This window comes from Bombus bifarius, unplaced genomic scaffold (genome assembly GCF_011952205.1).
Source record: "Bombus bifarius isolate JDL3187 unplaced genomic scaffold, Bbif_JDL3187 scf7180000010252, whole genome shotgun sequence".
NCBI lineage: Eukaryota > Metazoa > Arthropoda > Insecta > Hymenoptera > Apidae > Bombus > Bombus bifarius.
In genome coordinates, this window is record NW_022885576.1 from 530,423 (window position 1) to 553,987 (window position 23,565).

The 23,565-nt window shown below is 30.6% G+C and overlaps 1 protein-coding gene across 1 annotated transcript in view; it reads right to left on the reverse strand.

Annotated features, from left to right (window-relative positions):
* LOC117216217 (serine-rich adhesin for platelets) overlaps positions 1–23,565 on the reverse strand; it is a 133,394-nt gene that overhangs the window by 12,156 nt on the left and 97,673 nt on the right. The window contains exon 9 of the mRNA XM_033462788.1: positions 9,514–9,562. Coding sequence (XP_033318679.1) covers positions 9,514–9,562 — 49 coding nt within the window. The remainder of the gene's footprint in view (positions 1–9,513; positions 9,563–23,565) is intronic.

The window sequence follows — 23,565 nt, forward strand, 5'->3', positions numbered from 1 at the left end:
ACTGAGTTTAACGAGAAGAAATTTTCCAAAAATTCCAGTAGGAGCCCTTGACAAAAACACACGAATATAATATCGAAATGTTGCAAATGCATAACTTATAAATAGGAACATTTTCATTGCCAATCGGTCGGATATGTGACGGATAATTGACAGTTGGATCTCAGTCAAATGTAAGGTGGTCATTCTAATCACAATATCTCACCAATAGATCTATCTCAATACCTCTCACGGCAATTATTATCACTCGTGTTTCTCATATACATATAAACATTTAACATGTACCTAACCAACTTAAATATCTTGCTAAAAGAGTCTTGATAATCATATAACGATTGCAATTTTTCACAAATAAAGTTGTCCGAAACAATTCCATGTTGTAATAAAATCTTAAAAAGATTATATTTATATTACAATTTAGAAAATACTAAAATATTACACCACCAGACAGCTTCCTCCTACTTTTTCAAAAAGAAAATTATCCATAATAATCCCATGTTATTATAACATTTAGAAAGTATTATGTTTATATTTAAATTTAGAAAATATAAAAATTATACCCCCCCCCCTCCAAGAAATTTTATCTTTTATCTTTCCACAAAGGAGTGTCACAGTAAATAACGTTATCCATATTATGACCAAATTTAGAAAACATCATATTTAGATATAAATGTAGAAAATAATATATCAAATGATTTCCTCTTATTTTTCCAAAATGAAACGATAATCTGAGATTAAATCGTAAGTATAACGATTATGAAAAGGAATAAGTGCAAGAGATTATTCGCAGTTGGAAGAGTTTCTAGTTTTCTAGGCTCTCGAGGATCGTCTTAATGAACCAAAGTTTCACCTGACAACTCTATATCCGCAATAGGGTTACTCTCGATACCAATAATCATCACTCTTTGACCGACGACGCGTCGCAAAGTTCCTCGATTCCGTCGCTGGCGAACCGAATAACCGTCTCCGACTACTTCGTGTCTTCCTTCTATTGCCGACCACCACCTCATCGACGATGCTCGTCATCGTCATGGACGATCGTGCCAAGAATAACTCCACACGAAAGCTGATGTTCATGCCAAGAAAAAATTCAGTCGAGATTCCTCTATCTCACATTTTGAATTTCCCTATTTCCCTATTTTCCTATTTCCTATTTTCCTACTCGGCTTCATTCCTGTATCTTTAATTATAAAACACGTATAATAAATGATGTGTTAGATAGATAGATAGGTCGATAGCTTTGCGATCTGTTGCTTTTCTTTGTCGTCAAAGTAAAATAGTATTGTTTAGATTGGATCATTGGATGAAATTGGATCGAAGCAATAGTTGAGTTAGAGAGTAGTAGATAGGCTAGCTACCTGATCGATAGCAATACTCGAGATGCTCGAGTAAATCTGGCGATCTACCAGCAAGGGGCTCGGCTTGTAAATTCCTCTTCTTACGATGTTACTCGCATATGACGATCGCTTTCAAGGTAAAAACTGCTTGTTTACTATATTACGATATATTCGCTTTCTCCCTGTTGGTTTATTTCAAGATATTTTAATTCCATGGCTGTTTTCCTTTCTATTTTTCGTATTTTTATCTTGTTCAGGCATGGAGTTGTATTAAAGACCCAGGTGTTTCGCTGACAGTAAGTTTCATTATTCCTATGTGGATTTATTGACAGAGAAAATGTTTATTTTCATTTTCTCGAATAGTTAGCCCATCTAAATAAGAATTTTCTTCCCTAGTGAGGGATGTAAATTATAAGTTAACTTGCATATTCACGTGTTTGTTGATTATTACTGTTGAGCTTGGTTTAAGTTTAAATAATGTAAGAGGGAAGTTATCTCCTTGAATCATATAAAATACAGAAGCTCTGAAGAAGCTATGTAAAAAATAGATAACTAGCCAAAAGTGAGTTTAAAATAAAATAAGAGGAAGGATTACTGATTACTTCATGACCTAAAATTTGACTCGAATAAATTTTTTTACTATAAATTAGAACATTCCAAAAATAATGAAACGCTAATCGAACATACTTTAATCGGAACATCATATGCTGCTAGAATTATCGATTGCCTCGGTTTAGCAACAAATACAGTCACGTGCATAGTGACGGTTAATCGATAATAACCATTATCATGATTATTATTACACAGTACTATACGAGATCCGGCTTCAACGAAATGCTCGAAAGGAATGATTCAATGCAGTCATTTGTACTCTACAGATAATTGCCCCTTGAGGAACATGTTGCAATAATGATTAAAACGAGTAGCATTTATTCAAAATAAGCATTTAATATTGCGCCTGCTTTTGAGAATTGTAACAGGTAAAACTCCTTACTTCTTACGCCTTTGTTTTACGTGCCTGTTTTACGTAACAAAAGTTTATTTGCAAAAAAATAGACAAAATACGACTCGACAATTATATGGTGCACCTTTTATAGAATAAAATAAAAGATATACAACTGCGGAAAAAATTTTTCATCTAGAACAGGGTTATCATTGATTAAATGTAGAAATAGCAAATGAATCTGTACACGCAATAAAAAGACATTCTTTTTAGGCGGATAAGCCGTGTAAGTACAAGTCAATGAGTTTTAGAGACTTGAACTGTCAAAAATATTTTTCAAGTTTCTGAAAGGAATTTTCGTTAATAAGAGGTTATTTTCGTTTAAAAGATACGTATCCTGTATTTGCATTTTATTTTCAGCTGAGTAAGTAAATACCAATCAATTTTCGCGAATAAGAAGATCCTTATAGCTTGTTTCCAAGAGTTTTCGGTATTTCTGACGTTTATAATTTTTATTAATATTTATTAATCAACTGTCATATTTTTTAACAGAATTTTCTAACACTTAATAATAAAATGTTTTAGAGTCTTCCATATTTTTCTTTGCAACTGAACAATACAACTATCAATTTGCCAAAACGATAGATTTTAGTACTTTTGCTTTTGCAATTATCAAAAACTATACACAATATGTGATTTTGGCACAATACAATAGGACCTCATATATAACGCGATCAGAAAATAGCCACCGTACTCTCATATAGCCCAATTGCAAAATTGCTTGAAAACATTCTTATATGTATGTATATTATGATAGTATATTTGAAAGGAGCAAAAGCATATTATTGCCTTGTCTTCGACGTACAAAATAAAGTATCTCTACATTTTATTTAAAATCATGATTCAAATCATTATAATATATATATTATATATTTTTTTTCCATTGTATCACTTTATTTATAATTATTTATACGCAGAATATTTATTGTAGTGGTCAAGTTGGTAGTTGTAGTATTAAATATTCTATCAAATTAAAGATGCTGATGCGTATATTGCATTAACCTAGACATCCTATATACATACTTATTGTTAGTACCTATATGTAAATTTAAAAACTGACATTTGAGTTGAAATTAGATTAAAATGCTGATAAATATTAAAAGACAAAAGATTAAAGGTAGCATTGTATTTTACATCACGAAAAGTTGGATTTCATCGGTGGTATAAAATCGTAATAGCATGAATTATCATTCAGCCCCATCTGAACATAACGAAAGTGGTTATAGACATAGTCAAATTTGAACAGCAGTAGTAGATTTTCCAATGACTTCAACCCAAATATCCACCTATGTATTTATGTATACATATATATATCGTTGAATTATAAATAAACATTCTCTTAGAGACCACCGTTGTAGAAAATCGCGTTTGAGCATTAAACCTGTTTGAAGGAACTGCACGTATATATACCGCCAAGTAATACAACATTTCTTCATACAGCTTCCTAACAAACAAACGATCCTTTGTTTTGCAACGAAGCTTCGTCTTCGTCTAACTTTTTATTCCAGGCTATATATGTATTTCCGTTCTTTTCATATTTCATACGAGGCTTGCCGATCGAGTACATGTGCATTATTGTTCAGAAACTTTAATCGCTTGTAGCAGGAAAGTGATTTACAGGGTGTTTCAAAAGTACAATACCATTAAACATGAACTGGTAGAAGATGGTAAAAGAAATATGGCACATTGTTTAATCAACAATTTTTCGTTTGAGGCTTTGTTTTCGAGAAAATCGACTTTGAATTTTCGCTCGGTACGCGTGCACTTTATCACGTCTCGTTATAACGGATCTCACTGTAGATCGTTGTCTCAATGGAAAAATTAAAGAGAAGAAAACAAAATTTTTTAAATTTTTATTCTATATTTTTGACTTCTTTTTTCGCGTAGAATCACTCCCTTTCCGCTTATACCACCAGTTACCAACCACCCTATATATGTATACCCGTATATTGTATATGTATGTAGGTGTATACCTTTGGTATTAAAGATACTCAAATTTATTATTGCTATGTGATTTAATAGATAATTTCAAATAATTAAATGATTCTATAAAAGATAGTAAGTGCTGCTTGCAATTATTAATGCATGTAAATTCTTTTTAGTAATTTTCTTATTTTCAATATGAAATTCACTTCATTTAGACATTCATCATAATCGAAATACCTTGTACAATACACAAACCATCGTAAGCTTTCATCGACTGTAATCGATCAAAACAATGAAACCCTGTTTCTCTAAATGTTATGCAACAATGTGTACCTATAGAAGCAGAAACAACGTATCGAAAACACAGCAACGAAGTAGTACAAAAATTCTATTAACTCGCCTTGTCGAGTTTCCGTATTATCGAACGTATACCACCCCATGACCTAGACCCAAATACAAATGTGCGAATGCGTCATAGAATGCAATCTCGCCGACCTTGCACCGGTCAGAGCTTATCTTCTCCCTTGGTCGGTTCTGCCCTGCTTTCATCCATCCCCCTTATTGTTAGCCGAGGATTTTTCTACTCCCATTTTATAGTTCGATAAAGTACTATCTCTACTATTTTCTTTCTAACCCCTTGTTTTACTCGCCACTTCGTCTACCATTCTACGAGATGTATCATGAAATCTGAACTTGCTATAAATGAACCATACGTGAAACACGAAACTTGTTGTACCAAGCTATAAATATCTAGTATTTTCAACAATCACAAGAGACGCGATAACGTGAGTAGCGTGCACTTTTATCATTTTTTAATACGTTAAACTCCCCAAAACCACAACCTCTATCTATCCTTGTATATGTATATGTATATGTTTTCCATTTCCCTCATCTATACGTGAAATATAAGACTATCGCTACCTACAAATCTCGGTAAACAATGAAAACCTAATGTCTACTTTTTTTTATGAAAGTATACCACGTACTTCTTCATTTTTACACCATACAAAATTTGCTAAACTTCACATTCGAAAATCACACTCCGTTTATCGCATCCATCTATAGGTGCATTCTTTCCCTGTCCCTGTTTTTCTCTCTGCTATTTACCTTCTTTCTTTCATTTTCTTTTTTCCTTCGAAAATTTGTGTGTCTATGTTCCCTTTTCTCTCACTTGTCTATGCTACTATCAGTTTCGCGTATTCAAGAATCAACCCTTTCTATCCGTCACATCTCTTGGAATTTCCGTATCTTCTGTCTTTGTTTAACGTACACGCGAGCGAGCTGGACTCCCGGGAATTCATCGATCGGCTCCATCCACCCACGACAGACAGTGAAATGGAGGGGAGAAGAGGAATACCGAAGGACTCAGTATCACAATTTCAAGGAGCAACCAATATAGATCGTCGAGTACACAGGATAAGCTTCCTGGTTTAATTTAAAGTTGTTTTTGATCGATTCGACCTGGGATATTCGTATCGCAAATATCACCCCCTAAATCCGTACGTTACTGAGTAATTTATCGATTACACTCGCACGTACACGATGGTTGTAAGTACTCATACGGTGTTTCAACATGATGAACAAAAAATTTTCGTTGTTTGGAGTAATATCGAATTTCTTGAGTAGAAAGTGTTGTAATGCATACGTATATAGAAATATTTTTCAAGCATAATAATTAACTTCTTAAGAAGAAGACCAGAGAAGATGAGTTAACTATTTAATTAATCGAATTTTCCTATATAATTTCTTTATAGGCCTTAAAAACCAGTTACATAGTAACCAAAATTAACTAGTCTTTCTTCTCCTTGAATGTTAATTAGCAAAATGATCCGGTTAATAGGTTAACATATTTAAGGTTACGATTTTGTTAGATAATGAATGAAATAACAGTTCTGATTAGAAAGGCAAGAAGATAATAAAAATTCCGGAAACATCTAACAAAATTGAATGGAATACTTCAAAAAGGAATAAGAAATTGAGGACTGTATTTGTAATTTTTGTACATAATCGAATGATATTCGATCGATATCGATGATATTTCTTTCTTTCGATTCAACTCGAAGAACTAGATATTCCTGAAGAAGCGAAACACTATTTCTGTACACGATTAAATCAAATTTACGAAGAAGGAAAATAATGTTTATGAAACAGGTTCAAGTGTATTTTTTCTTCATTTTTAGTTTCTAGCTTTGGAGATCCCTCTTTCTAGTTAGGACGCAATTCACAATAAGACGCATTTATAGAAAACAGCACAACGTCATCTGAATCAGAAAAAGCGAGGTAACTGCTCTTTATCGACCAAATTATGAAGATAAATGAACAAGATTTTCATAATGGGTTGAGCAGCGTGTCTGCAACATTTTCATAGTGATAACTCGAAAATCGCGTTTTTTCGAGTTGTGTAACATTCATTGCGTTATCATGTCAGTCGCATTAACCGGTTAACCGAATTACTTGTTAATTAAAAACTTGTATAATTATACAATTAAAAATTAAAAAAGACAACAAAATCCACGATTTATCATTCTTTATCAAGGAAACCAAATTAATTTGATAAAAAAAAATTAGTATAATACTAACGTCAAATTCCAATTAAAAAAAATAAAACGAATTAACGTATTAAACGTATAAACGAATTAAAGGTAAGTCAACCTCAATCCTTGCAAATATGAATTTGGTATAATTTATTTCTAACAAAAATGGTACGACTTATTAAAAAATAGGAGGTAGGTATGTAAATAAAAAAATGTATGGACAATTTTTGGAGCATTCTAGAGCTTTCGTGAGTTTATAGGATATATTATATTTTCTACTCGGAAACCCAGCCTGAACAAACTAAATTTCTGTGCACTGCACGGCATGAAACAGCCAGTACATAACTATGTAAAATTGTACATACAGGTATAGGTATATGTTTACAGTTTCCTGTTGAATTTCGTTCGCTATGTTTACTCGTTCCTAGTCGGACAATTTTTATTTTTGTCAAGTTAGTGAGTTTTTAACTCGGTTCTCGTTTCTTTCTCTTTGCGATATTGTGTACTTTGAATTTTCTTTTAAGAAAAAAGGTAATTGCGACGAATGTTTCTTTTTCATAGAATCAAACACGAGATGGGACGAAAAGTAAGCAAGCATGAACAGTAATTCGAAGCAGGTACTTTGGATGTGAATGCAAATGAAAATTGACAAGTTTTATGCATTTAATCAACGTCACATTGATTACTACGTATATTTCTTTAAATAAGTGTCATTTCCTTTATTTTAATAATTTTGTACTTTATTCTCAGTTTGATTTGATTTAATTTAATTTAATTTAACGTAATGTAATTTAATTCAACACTAAACATATTAAAGAAATGAATTCGAATAAATTATCTCATATAGAACATCCTTGCTAATACGTTCAATCCAGTTCTATCCAATCCATGAATTCTAATTCTGTCTGCAAGTCTAAATTCTACTTCTGCGAATCAATATCAATGTGACAGTATCCACGTTTATCAGGATACTACCAAATCTTTTTACACCTTTTCTTTGTTTAGTACCAGTAGAATTGCTATTTTACCCATTTTGCGTCTAATAAGTTTCTTCTTAATTTCTAGGCATTCGCCTTTCTCGAAATATAATTTGAAAGATGGAAGTTAGATAGAAAATTGTCTTACTTATTAAATATTATAAAAAGTGTTCTATAATACTTTAGATATTTTATGTATCCTTGCACGTAAAAATCTAGTTATAAAGTCCTATATTTATAAACACTTACAATTGCAATAATTGTATTTTATTTTATTGTGAAATATTAAATGTAGCAAAATTTACCTCATGCAAATACTATGACCCAAACCGAAGCATATTTAGAAACGTAATAAATTACAAATCGTGCTATTAAAAATATTATTTATATATTTTATATTACTAAAAGTTAAAAACATCGTCAATATCTTGTTAAAATTACTAAAAAATAAAGATAATATAAAAATATCGTATTTTATTTATTATTCAATGTACGGATAATAAAAAAATTTCATTAGAATTCTACGAGATTTAATAATTCATTCAAATCCATCCTGCGTATCTTATTTACGAACTACCGCTTATTTATAAATATGTTACCTGCTCCATCGATTTACCAGCTTTCCCCTCTTTTCCTTCGAAAGCTTTCACGAAAGTATTGTATCACCTGACCGTACTCGGTTGTGGGACCAGTAAAATGAGATGGATTGTAATAATACTAATGTGTACAGAGAAAAGAAGATTCGAAAAAAGGGCAAAAATACTTTTAATTTATTAGCATTAGGATATCATCACAAGGAGTTTGTGTTAGCAAACAGTTAAACAAGAAGTTACAAGAAAAGCTAAATCAATGTATGGTATAACATACCTACATTCGAGTATATATAATCAGTGTATGTATTATACACTTCATTTAATAAAAACTATCCATTAATTTTCGTGTGTATATATATATATTATTCATTGTTATTAATTTCAAATTATATATGATTATAATAGTTTCACTGTAAATTTTAAACATTGTGACATCGTTTTATGTAAAAATGTACATATATAAATTGTTTAATCATCTGCATAGTCTATACGAATAACTACTAATTACTTATAATAAGTCTCCTGGGGTTTTTGATGCTTAAACAACAGAAAAAAATAATACAATTTCATGTTTTAATTAATAAAATATTTTCAATTCTATATATATATATATAGTATAGATATATAAATATTATAACACATATGTAGAAATTATGCTATAGTATTTCTAACAAGTCGGAGCGATTTATTACTAAGTAGACTATGGATATTTATGCAAATTACAGGCAGTGATAAAGAATTGAAACTGTTATAAATATGAGATATATTTCATTTTTAATGCTTTATACGCATATATATTTCCACGTTTATGTATGCTCACCCTTATTCATTTTTGTGTATATTTGCACTTGGTATAAATGTATGAAAATCTCTAGTCTATTAATAAACTATAAGTAAAATGGAATCTTTTCATCATTTTTTGAACAACTTATCGGAATATTTTTCTATCATTCTCGCACATTATTTTATTATTTTTAATTTTAATGCCTTTAGAATATTTTATTCGTTTAAAATCCATATACTACATTATTTATATAAAATATCAATAATCAGTAGAACCTTGAATCCCGACTCCCAGCAGACCAATCGAAGCGCAATGCAAAATATATAAATGTACAAGTAAATAATTAATAGAACAGTACTCACCGAGATCAGAGAGCGAAACTTTCTCCAGAAAAGGATCTACAACGGGCAGCTGAAAATAGAGAATACAAATGAATATTATTGGTTCGTCATAAATGTTATATCATAATATCTATCGTTTTTATCGTCAACTGTATTTTTCATTTCATCTTAGAATATTACAGTAGAATATTTTTCATCGGATATTTTTCTGTTTCTTTTCTTTCTATACAGCAGTCAGAATGATTTTATTAAAACATTACCAACATGGATAATTATGAAATAAATAAAAAGAGGTGCTCTGACGTCATTTTTTTATACTTTATGTTTTAATAAATCATTTATAATCTACATGAATAATTCTAGTCATTTTGAACAGAACAAACTACACGTGCCACAAAACGTAGGTGTAACTTTAGAATCGAAATTCCTTCCATCAACATACGTATACTGCGACTAAATTAGATCTATATATAATACATATACGACTGCATTAAGTGTATGCATACAGAGCTGCTTTTGCTTTTTGTAGCGACCACTTTTCAAGAGATAGAAATTAATATTATCTCGCTTTTCAGTAGAAATATTATTTCATTGAAAATTTCCAGAGATTAACTTCATTTAAGTACCTATTTCATATTGAAATAGAACACCCATACTTTCATTTTATAATAGTACACCCACACTCTATAATGTGCCCTATATAATAAATTTATATAAAATCGTAAGGAATAAATCCCAACTACGTTTTACAGTTTTACTAATAGACTGCGAATCTCTGTGCACTTACGGGAAATTTAAAAGTGTAAAAAGTGTAAAATGTGTAATAATGCAGTTAAGTGGCTTTTTCCCAATTTTCACTATTTTACTTCGGCTTTGTTTTATTAAACAATGAAATATTTTTAAAATATAATGTTTTTGACATTTAATGTTCAAAATTTATCAAACAGGTTAGAGTGGACCTTGGGTCTTTTCAGAGTCAACAATTTTTTAAACAATCGAAATATGTATTTCCATTTTTTCGTATATACATAAATAGCTTTATTGAAAGCTAACTGAATCCTAAAATACAAGACAAACTTAACTAACCATTTTAGTAAATTTTAAACATTAAGTGAATTATATTGAAGAAATATATTTTTATTTCTTTTTACGTAGTAAAGAAAAATTTCTAAATTTGATTCTTTCTTAGTAAAATAATAAAAAGTATATTGATTTCTCGATTAGAACTGCCTCAGTTAAAATAAAGCTACAAATTTCCATAAAAATCCGCAGTCTATTTATTACAAATATCTGTTTCACTTTTATTTGAAGGAAAATTGTTTGCAAGATATGTCCTCAGATATATAGGAAGATATATAGTTAAAAAAATGAAACAATAAGTACCAACGCCTTCTTCAACAAAGATTTTGGACTGAACGGTTGCCTCTTCTTTACGTTTGTCGTGATTTTCGTGTACCAATTCGATAAAATGCCAGACGAGCTGGTACTATGAGCTATGCTGGGACTCTTGGTGACAGTTCCGGTCGGTTCGCTGGTTTGCCGACGAAACACCATTTTTACACAAAGATTTTACTCGACTCTCACTCTCACAGGATCACAATCCATGCACGATTATATTCGGATTATTCCATTTAAAAAGTAAACTTATATTATTCTATTTCCTTTTACTTTCGACATTTATTGTTTTTTAAGAGATGATTTCATGACATCATAAACTACCAATACCTTCAATGTATGTTTTTCAATGTATTCGATAGATATAGATACTTTAGTTCTTGATATATATATTTATTATTTTCTTCTATGAAAAGATTTTATTTCACGAAAACATTTACAAACTTTTCCTATTAATTTTCATGATCATTCGAACGTGTATATTTTCAAGAATCCTCGAGAATTCTCGAGGTCGGTTTTCGAACAGATCGTCTGCAATACCTTGTACATAGATATGTATACGTATGTATGCTAGCGCATTATGATCTGTCTTATCGGAAAATAATTGAACATCGAGATCAAGAGACAACATATAAAACACATTTTATCAATTTCTTCCTCACAGGAACTGCTGATTACACATCCTTCACTTTTTCGGAAAATTAAATCAATTTTTCGGCTTTATTTGGGAGAAAAAGAGACATTCGTACACTTTACGAAATATAGGAAGACACGAATCTTCAACAAATCTTCGTGCGAACGATTATTTTTTAAACTTTTATATGAGAATCGGTATTAAATTGAGAAATCTTGTCGTGAAAAATGATCAATGACCAGCAGAAATAAAGTTTCCTTTAAATAAACAAAAATATTCTTTCGCTGTCAAAAGAACAAAAAAAAATTATATCGATATTTTTTTTTGTACTACAAATCACCAATAATTCTGAAATTATAGTAAACACGTTTTAAGAAGTAACAGCTTCCTAAATGAATTATTTAAATGAATTATAACTTAAAATGATAACAAATTTTATATTCATTCATAAAAACAAAACATTCTCGTTTGGCACGTAGCTTAAAATTTTTGATCGATAAAGTACTACATGAGAGTATTGGGAACTCGATACTCTGTGAACAAAGTTATAGAAATATTATAAGAATTTCATCAAACACTGAAGTGTCTCGTTTATACGAGATAAAAATTATATCGTTGAAACATCTTTTTTTCCCTGTTTTGTTTTCCTGTTGTGTTTTGTGTGATATCTCCCAATTATTCAACGATATATTAAGCAGAAAAGTTTCTTTGCTGTATTTTTAATCGGTTATCTCACAATAGAAAAATAACCCTACAATCCGCCATGGACCGTCGAAATATCAACACGGATAACAAATGGAAATATCGTAAGAAAATTTCGATGACACAGCTTTGTTCGGTACACTGTACGAATATGTCTTCCGAGGAATGGACGACTGATTCGAGTATCAGAGTATCACAGATTACTAATGCCACATTGGCATTGAACGCCCATGTCTACTAGCATTGAATACGAATGAGTTAAACACAACAATACACTCAGAAAAATGATTCCTTCTATGACATGATCTGTGCCCGATACCAAGTGAATCGAAAAAGCGTATCCTCTTTGAAATTCTAGCTCACAGGAGGAGGTTTAATTAAAACATTTTGAATTGTACATGCTTCTCTTAACTTCACAAAAATTTTAATGTGATAAAAAATTCGATCACAAGTAAATAAGTAAGGCTTCAAAATTTAAGAAAAGCATACTATTAATTACTTTCAACTAAATTTTTTCGGTTAAACGATGCTATTTTTGAACACTAACTTTGAGAAAGTAAATGTTGAAATAATATTGAAATCAAAATATCCTCTAAACTATTCAGTTTTTGGTACAAATATGCTTTGATACTGTTTTATTAAAAGTAAATAACTGCATCGATTAGTGCATTATTATAATTATTAATATAATTATTAATATAGAACTTTTCAATCTTTTCTTTTTTGTTTTCGTAGAATGTTATATATTATAGATACTACATATTATATATACTGTGTATGATATACATATTGCACACACATAAGAGATATCGTGAAGCATCGTAGAAATTAGCATGATTCATAAAATTTGCGTATTTAGTCCTGCAAGATCAATAATTTACATATTGCTAATCTTGTTTAATTAAAGATTGTCACTCGTCATATCGTTGATAGGATACTCTATGTATGTGGTGTATTCGAATGCATGTTGTATCGTTGTCAAGCCTTCTATTTATGGACTTCCGACTGGAATATGTATATTTTTGCTCGCTGATTGAAGAATTTATAACTTACAAAAAGGTAAAGGAGAAAGAAGCAGGAAAATCTCCTTTTATGAGAAACTTCGATAAAAATGAAGATGTTTTCTTATGGCTTCAAGCGATATTTTATTAAAAGAAATAAATATAGCCACTTTTTTCTAATAACTTAGATATAAATAATATTAATTGGATTATAGCAAGTTGGATTTAAATAATATCTTTATTAGCTTCTGTCTAATAAACTTCTCTAATAAGTTTCATTTTTGAATCTAAATAGATTATAATGAATCATGCTATGATTTATCAACTCTAGAATATATTAACTTCGGAATAACTGATAATTAATCAAATCCAAGTTAATGATCCCTACAAAAAGTCCAAAGAATATAGATTATTTTTCATTCACATTTCAAAGAAAATTAAAAATGGTAACTACATACGTACCGATCTAACTACCTTGCTAGCTTTCATAATTAAAAGTATAAAAACGTCAAATAGCTTAAATAGATATAACATTTTTTTTTAGATTGTGTATTTGTTATTAATTTAGCTGAAATATATTGTTTACATAGATAGGCATACATAGATATTCATTTTTCAACCAAAAATTCTCACGATCAGTCGTTCACATTTACTTCTCTTCGAGAGAATTCATTGCGATAGAAATGTATCAGAAGATCGCGTAATACCTTTCCTACGAGCAAAATAAAACGTTCACGGAATCGTACGAGACATTCTTCTAGATTTTAGATTCTAGATTCTAGACGACCGCGTTTCTTCCACAGTTCTAGTAAATTGCAGCAAGTTTACAGAGATTAGTTTGTCAAGTGTCTGCCGGTATCATTGTCGAGAGTTCGTGAAAACCGTTGAAGACTTTCTAATTTTCTCGTTGATTCTTCAGGTTTTACGCCACGTTATCGTTGCGCGTATATGTATAACATTGCGAGTAGCAAATAAGTACAAGTTTCTTGGCAAAGTTCTGTAACGATACATTAGATATGCAAAATTGTAGACGGATAAAAGTAAAAAATATAAGGAAAATTTAAAAAATGAGCAACTAAATAATGCAATTATTGACTTGTCCCACAATATTGTATTCGGTGAAATATTAAGCAACTTTTAAATCTTAACAATAAACAAATAAGATTTCAGTACATTTTTTTAAGCATATTATTTTTTTTATCTAATTGTTTGAAGAGAAATAACGGAAACCATATTTTATTTCAATACGTTATTTCTTAGAGTCATTTTCTTTCAATTTCAGTTAAATGATATTAGAAGTAAATATTACTTAAAAGTGTCTATGTGATGCTTCGTTTAAGGCTATTTATAATTATTTATTAAAATGACCATATTTGCTCAATTCCTTACCCGTGAATAATACATGTATATTTTTCTCATTTATAACAGCTTCTAATGAGTAATAATAAAAATGTTATTTGAACAACAGGCTACTTTCTGGTATACGAGTGTGATATCAATAATTCTTTAATATGTTGTCGGAGTAACACAGTTCGCTGTAACACAGTTTGAGAATTCCTACAACACAGTTTTGCTGTAACATGGGTAGAGAACAGGGGAAATCCCAATACAAAACAGCACGTAATGAGAATTTTTAAGTGCATTCGATGCTTTTCACTCGAGGAAGCGTGTGCGTTGTCTGCGATTTGCTTACGAAAGTTTGAAATATTGAAATTTTCGATTTATTATTAATTCATAGAATATCAATCCTTCGCTCTCAAAAGCTTTTTCGCTAAAGGGAAGCAGCAACTCGAAAATTTCCTGACAAAAAGTCGATGATATTTTCACGGCTAACAGATCATCGTGATGAAATCATACATGAATTAACAAAGCTCAAAAGATGAGGATGTTTAGATGAAACCAGAAAAGAAACGCCTCCGCTTAGTGGTGTTTAGCAGTGACGAAGAAGAAAACATTATGTAATATTAATATGTTATACTTTTGATTAATTACTGGTTGTTCTAATACACATATGTCTCTTATTTATGAAAAGAAAATGGAAAAAAAACGACTATAACATCATAATGTTTGCATAGAAGCACGTATGATATTTATAATTTAAATTCTATATACACTTATTGTAAACATAAAAGTAGTACTTAGGTAGAATCTTAAATAAATTTTCTTATAAAAAGAAAGAAACATAATATATACTGTACTTATAATATACACAAAATATGTCTAAAAATAATTCCCAGCACCTAAGTTAATTCCAAGTTTTTAACAATATCCCTATTTCTGTCGAGAAAAGGTAGAATCTGGTCTATGTCTTCCATTATGAATACCCACGCAACGCTACTCTACGCAATACCAATGCCAATATTTATCGACACGCAGAGACATATTCCAAACACGCAATAACGTGTTTTCCAATATGCTATACATCATAAATAAAATCCAAGAAAACATAAAAAATGTAAAAAGCTTAAGCTAAAAACAAGGAATGAGATAGTTAACACGCAGATGAGTACAAGCCAGCATCTAATAGCAGACAAAAGTTTGTGATCAAACAGATTTTTCACTTTATACGTTAAAAGCCATATTTTAAAGAATTTCAACTAGTGTTATATAACTATATTACAAAAGCGCTTACATATTTCTTTTAACGTTTTCTTTTCGTTGCCATGCCCTTATACGCAATATTAGTTAATATTCTTCCAAATATCGCGATTATATTTGAAATATAATATAATATTGAAATATAATATTGAAATATAAAGTAAAAAATATATAATATCCAGCTGGAAACTTGCGTACACCGCTGCAGGAAAACTCAAAAGAATTCATACAAAAATACCGACAACTACCGACAAGCGATAATCATGAGAGAAACCGGTGTTTTCCGTGAATCACCAATCACTGGGTGCCTTCTTTTCTTTCCATGGGCGTAACTCTTTCTTTTTTTCTTCTTTTTAACCAACATACATATACAGACGAGACAAACGAGACAGACTCATTCGATCCGTGCCAAGAATAGTGATACCGTAGAGTAGATTGCCGAACAAAATACACGTATATAACAAGCACAATAAACGAACGCAAGATAGGACGAGGTAGGCGCCAACGATCACGATCAACGTGCTTATTTCACCAATGGAATTTCTGCTGCGAAACGCGGTGAGTTTTCAAAATATCGACGAATATAACAGTTCTTCCGCTTTGAGGGAGAATTCAAAATTCAGACTAATGTATGATTAAGAAAATTAAAAGTCTGGATTTTCTTTTCTTAGAAGAGGAAATAAATACATATAATTCAAGGGTTTTGTACGATATAAATGAAGTACATTCTTTCCTCAAAATGATACGACATAGATATAAACATAAATATCTGAAATTTATATTTATCTAGAAGGTTTCATTACGAATACAAAAATTTGTTATAACTGGATCGTAGATGTTTATAGAAATTCATATTTTTATTAGCATAATTATAAAACGGAATCAAACATATTAAATTAAATATTATAAATGGGTGCTATACTTGAATATTTTATACATGTATCTCCGAATATATTATATGTTTCTTTCAGTTTTCAATCTCTAAATATTTTACAAGTATATAAACATACACAGTATTTTTATAAGTATGCATGTGTGCGGTCTAATTACGTAAAAAAGAAAAGCAGTATGTATTATTTGTAAACAACCAAATTTATACGAATTTAATTTAATTAAAAGAGAGATTTATATTCTGACACTTCACATTTAATCAAATTTGAGAAAAATATTCAGAGTTATTCAAACGTGAAGTATACGAAGAAATCTCGTTTTAATTTTCTTTCGGTTATTGTTTTTTTCCACAATTGAACAATATATTGTTAATGTATAATTTAATATTTCGAAGCACACAGATTTTTCTATCGTACTTTTATTGAAAATTAACTTTATTCACGAATTATACCTATGCAGGTTTCTTAAATTAAATATTTTGTCACTTGTGCCATTTCTCCACCTTAACTGCCCGATTGATTAAAACTTTTTTATTTCTACCTGCAATCTAAGAACTAGTAATTATGGTAAACGAATCGTTTGTTACGATAAGTTAATAAAATTTGAAATTGCAGGATATGATAATATGCGTAACTTCCAGTATCTCTTTAGAAATATACAATAAAATGAATAAAATGAATGATCGTTTTTAAATAAATTCTTTGTTTTTAATTAAATTCTTCTTATGGTTATTGCGTTTCTATCGGATAATTCGCAAATATGTATGTACTACGAAACAGCTCGGAGATCGATCGATATAAATACTGTCTATTTTTTCTGTGCCATTAGCGCCACAAAGAGAGTTCCTGAAGACATGCCAAGGCTTTGTAGAACAGTTCGAACCATGTTGTAATATCAAGAGTACTGTAATGTTATGATAGTATAAGTACCAAACTTCTCGATTGTGTTCGATTTCCTAGGATCCAATGGTTACGTTAGATCGGTGTAGCTTTTTTTATGTTGAATTTTACTAGAACCAGATTTGATTTTGTTTACATTTATATATACTTAGAAATATGCGAATGAATTGTCTACCAAATATATCAAAAAGTATATCAAAATATAACACAGGAGTTTAGTGTATCTTCTTTATTCTTTTTAAAATTAATATTTAATGGTAAATTTGTTATTATTAGCGGAAATAATCAATTTTTCCGCTTCGTTAATGTATTAAAATTCATTGTGAATTTTATGAAATTTGCTTAAAAAGTTCGACGTTATCGGAATTAACACTTGATCATCGGTGAACTATAATACTTGTTAAAAGTTTCTTTCAACTCTTCAATTTTTTACTCTTTATTAAGAATGTTTAAGCAAAGTAAATATCGGAAAAAAGCAAAATGTCAGAACTTTTCAAAATCTTATAATTTTTCTCAAATGAAGTAATTTAATAAATTCTAAGAAAATCTTATTAATAATCTAAAATTTCGAAATAAAATTTTTTGCGGTGAAAGGTAAAAATAATTCCAAGTTAATTTCATAATTAACATACTTATGATTACACCTCTCAAAGAAAAAAGACGAAATATTCTAAATTCTGAAGAAGAGGAGGAATATTGAATTTTATTTATTAGTAGGAATTTGTGTTCCACACAACTGTTGATTTGACACTATTGTATCATGATAAATTTTCGTTGACTTCGAGCTTAAAAAGGCGCAAATGAAATGATTCTAAAAATACAAGGTACCTCTTGTTTTTGGCGTGTATTCAACCACGATCGACCATGAAACATACTAACCACCAATCGATCAAATAGCTATAAATTATTAGAAATAGCGTGGACCGTCTATTCACACGGTTTTAAATTTACTACGAAGCATTTATTTCTAAATATAAATATCGCTATACTTATCCATTAAAACAAACTCTATTTGCTACGAATATTCATTTTTTAGTAATAATTGAATTCATTTAAATATCTAAATTTCTATTTCTAAAATTTATTTTTATTTTTTTAAATTTCTAAAATTAAATAAGTAAATAAATGTATTATAAATTATTTCCACGATATACATACATATATATGTATGTATATAATACATTTTAAATAAATTTATTTTGCTACGAGAAAATTAAACAAATTCAAGCAATTAACAAATAAAGATTATCAATGTTAACCATCGTTAAGCCTGTTCGTACATTGTTGTAGTTTAGTTTTCTTTCGTTGACAAATATAGTTGCACGGACGTACAATTTGTGAAAAGACTGGATTTAAATGGGACAGCTACGCAAAAATTCCGTTAATGTAAGTAATACTTAAAGCCGTGTAAAATAGTGTAAATGACACGAGAATCATTGTCTATGAACGTGACATTTTAGATCACGCACACATCATTCTGATTCTACGATACATAATTCACTATTCCCTTTGTTAGTACCTTTACTTTATTTATTTGAAGCTATTAACCTATTTTTTTGGTTTACCAAATAATTATTTGATTTTTAGTCCCTTGATTCTGTGTTTAGGAAAAGGAAATGATTATTTTCTAATCTTAATGAATTCGCCACTAAAAATATTAACACAGCCTATAACGAAAATTATTTAGTTTTGGATAAACGATACGAAGAATTATGTTCGTTTAAAAAAAAAAAATGATGATTTCACAGATAAATTGGCAAAGTTAAAAAGCTAAGAAATGTGGTCTTTGCACACATGAACATGAAAAGTTATTACGTATTATCATAAAGATCCAAACACGGAAAGATGATTAAATTTGAAAATAAACGTACAGAATTGTACGAAAATGAAAATATAGTTTGTGTGGTAAACATTGGTCACGTGAATTTTCCCAGCATCAGTATATTATCCTAACGAGCGTTTTGGATGATGACCGATATTCTTATAATAGCGGAATTTATTGCGAGAATCGTGAGCCATCTGCCAGAGAGATGTGAATATTGTTTGAAGATGCGAGCATCGTCAAACAATAATCTAAACATATTTGCCTGATGAAAATATTTACAAAACCGATCACAGTAAACATGGTCAGTCACATAAAGATAAATGTACGGTAATTAATTATCAGGACTAGAGAGAACCATTATGTACGTCATCGTGTTAAGTGAATATAAAACGTATAGAGAGCGTCACTCAAAATTTACATCAATATCATAGATATTAAAGTTCTTCTAAATATATTAAACTTCTCCAAGAAACAAATTTATAAAATGCCAAACTTCTACAATATTAAGGAAATTTTTGACATGTATAATTTTCAAAAAACATACGAAAGAAAATTAAGTTATCTAACTATAAATCACCAACCTTATCAGGAATTTATAGGATCATTAACAAAATTTTGAATTATAACGCGATTTTATGTTCAGAATAAAAAATCTAAATTCATTCAGAATTTTAAAACTTCATTCAGAAGTTCTCGATTAGGAATATTTTTCATTAAAAAAATTTGGATGTACGTATGTATGTGACTAATGACTATCCAATACCTACAAGAGTAACCAGAAAATTTGAATTTAGTTAAATCTACATACATAATCGAACGTACATATATCGAGCGAAATTCCCTATCAATAAGAAAACCTTAATTCACTCTATTCATCCGGGACTGACAATATCCGAGGAAAGTTTCATTACTTCACGAGTGAAATAGCAGACTGTGTGCTACCCTCACGAGTGCAATAATTCCAATAGGAAACAATGTCAGAGAAGAACGGGAGCAGGTATTCGTTCGACACACGTCTCTAGCCTTTAGCAACAAGTGTTCGTCATTGTCGTGGCGTGGCTGTCCATCGGTAACGAGGCCCGCAACAGCGTTCGCGGTAATGTTTCTATCTAGAAGGAAACATTCGCAACGGTCTTTGATCCTGCACGAATTCAATACCAACACTGACCTAGCGCATCGTCGCATGCTGTCACTCTGACGACGCTCTGGCTCTTATCAGCTCGAAGGGGCAATTTATTCGCTCCTTCTTTCGCAAATCGGAAACTTTCCTCTGCACTCTATTCAACGATACGAAACAGACTGTTCCAAATAATTTTAACCCTGCCTATTGGATTCATATCAAACTCAACCAAAAATTCTTCAAATTTGAAGAAAATTTCAAAAGCTATATGAAAGTTAAACTATTGATATATATACATGATTTATCGTTTCAATATTATGCTGAAATTACTGTTCGTTAGAAAGCGTAGAAACCGTTTTACTCGTTGAAACATCGAAAATTGAGATACGAAAAGATTTGAAGATCATAGTAAGGTTAGAATTACGAGGCGAAGTGTTTGACGAAGATCCAACCTCAAAGTTCAAAGTCATTTATGTTTTGTCAAGTTTCCGGTGGTGGTAGCGGATGTTACGTGTCGAATTACAGGCTACCAACTATCGACCTATCTACCAAGTTTCAACGTAACGTATGAGAGGAAACTCGGGAAAACTGGTTCTCACACTTGACTAGACTCACGATCAAATTCACCTTGAACTACACTGACCTAAATCACTGTTACTGTTCATCGTCACATCGTCGAATACAAGAATTGTCTTTTGTTCATTGATTAACAAAACGAGTATTTAGTTTCTTCGTTGTCTCATCGAGAACTGAACTTAATCGGTTGAACATTTCAGGACGTACATTGTACATATAACGAAAGTAATACAATATATGTAAAATATCGTTACTCGAAAGTAACACGAAAATGTTCCTCGTGGACAATTTAGGCTGATTTAAATCGACTTGTGATGAGATTGTACAAAGTCGGAGGGGGGGCGAGGATTTTAGTGTCGCGGACAACACCAGCGCGGTCGCTCGTTGCAAACTGGATCGGCTTTCAAGCCGGCGCGGCGGAGTCCGCGACACGTTGTGTCGGAAATTTACGGCGCATCGGCTCGTATGCGCGCGCGACACTCAACCGATGCAATTTCACGGACTTTCTGTTTCTTTCCCTGGGAAAGTCACGTGCGCCGCGTGAATCTTCATTTACGTTGATTATTCTGTCACTGATCCGTGTGCGTCTTTTGTCGCTCTAAAGAACTTGCAATAATATTTACGTATATAGATTATGGCTAATACGGTAAGACTTATGAGACTAATTTGATGTATATAATATATATAATAGATATGTATAATATATCTATAATGTATATGGTTGATTGATGACCCAAATTTTAAGAGTATAGCAAGGTTGGTCAGTTAGGACTGACAAAATCAATATGTGAAGCAATAAATAATATAATCGAGTATCGAATTTAATTGGAAAGTTAAAAATATCTTCATCGTTAAAAGGTAATAAATTCTAAGTATGATTAATCGTGATAAATAGTAAATCTTTGCAGGAGAATTATTTCTTTTTACTATGGAAATCGTTTTTCATTATATGTTATACGGAACGCAAGAATATATCACATTTCTGAAAATTTCGATCTCGTTAAATACATCATGTTTTTGAAACTGTAAGATGGATATCTTTTTGGGAGAAAAAAAGAAATGTATTTACATATTATGAATCTCCCTTATGTAGTTATTGATAATTTATATAAAAAAAGAATAGAATATACAATAATATAAAATTAAATACAGTTTCGATATCTATAACAACCATTACCGTACTCTACCAAAATGATTCCGAAACCAAGAACCAAAATGTTCCTACGAAACATAGATACATACATTCTAAAACCATAAAACATCCTACTCATATTCTTAAGTAAAATAATAAAAACAAGCTCGTCATTTTCTGCGAAAAACTTGATCAAAACTTGTAAATATTATAAAAATTATACAAGTATCAAAATATCAGAGTATCGGTTAAAAAAACGCAATAAAAATGAAAAACTGAGAGGGCAACAATTTTCTGAAAATATATAGCAATAAATATTTGACAAATCAAAATTTCCTAGAATTCGTGAGTTACATAACGAATACTAAAATTTCGCGGCAAAACAACGATTATAGTAGCTCGCGCAAAGGCTGTTTCACAAGTGTGATTGAATGTGAACAAGTGAAATTGATGTCTGCTTAAACTTCAGCATGCAGATTACGAACCGTTTCTATTCGTTTATACTTTATACTTCACGAACATCGGTACATCTAAAAAGGACGCGGTAAAAACGGACCTTATCATGCAAATTATACAGCTTTGGTACACGATGAGTAATAGATAACGCTTGCGGCAAACAAATTTGTTTTTTTGAATCGCTTGATAGTCAAATCGATTTAAGATATGACCTGCGAAATTATCTCCGTTGGAAGTCTATAGTAAATAGATTTTTCTGTATATTTTTTCCTATAACACGCTATCGATAGAGCGTATCTTTCGAAGTATTTAAGTACATTGTACGTAGATATCATAAATTTTATTTAGATTTTTAATCCCTTTCATAATTTTATAATACCTTTGGTGGTTCGCATGATTTGTAAGAATTTATGAGTAACTGTACCCGAAAGTCTATTCATATTGAGATTATGACATACATATGTATGGTATGTATTTAACTACGTTCATAGCGCAGACTGTAAACACTCTTTATCGTGTGTAGTTGTCGTTCAACTATGGATACACGAGCGATAAGGTTTCAGATAAGCGTAGGGGCATGTGCCATAAATGCAACGTGAATAAGAGAAAGTGATACAAAACAAAGAACTTATTCGAATTTCAACACGTATGTGTGTGTATGTACGTGCGGAGATACATATATAATTTGCCTAAATATTTCACTTTCTTTTCAGAGCTGTAATTAGATCTTCTATATAAGCAGATTTTTCTTTGCTTATAAAAAATACGGTTGATTACTATTAAATCGCTGTATATGTTCTATCTGCTAGAGTAAATCTTCTATAAATTCAATTAACATTCGTAT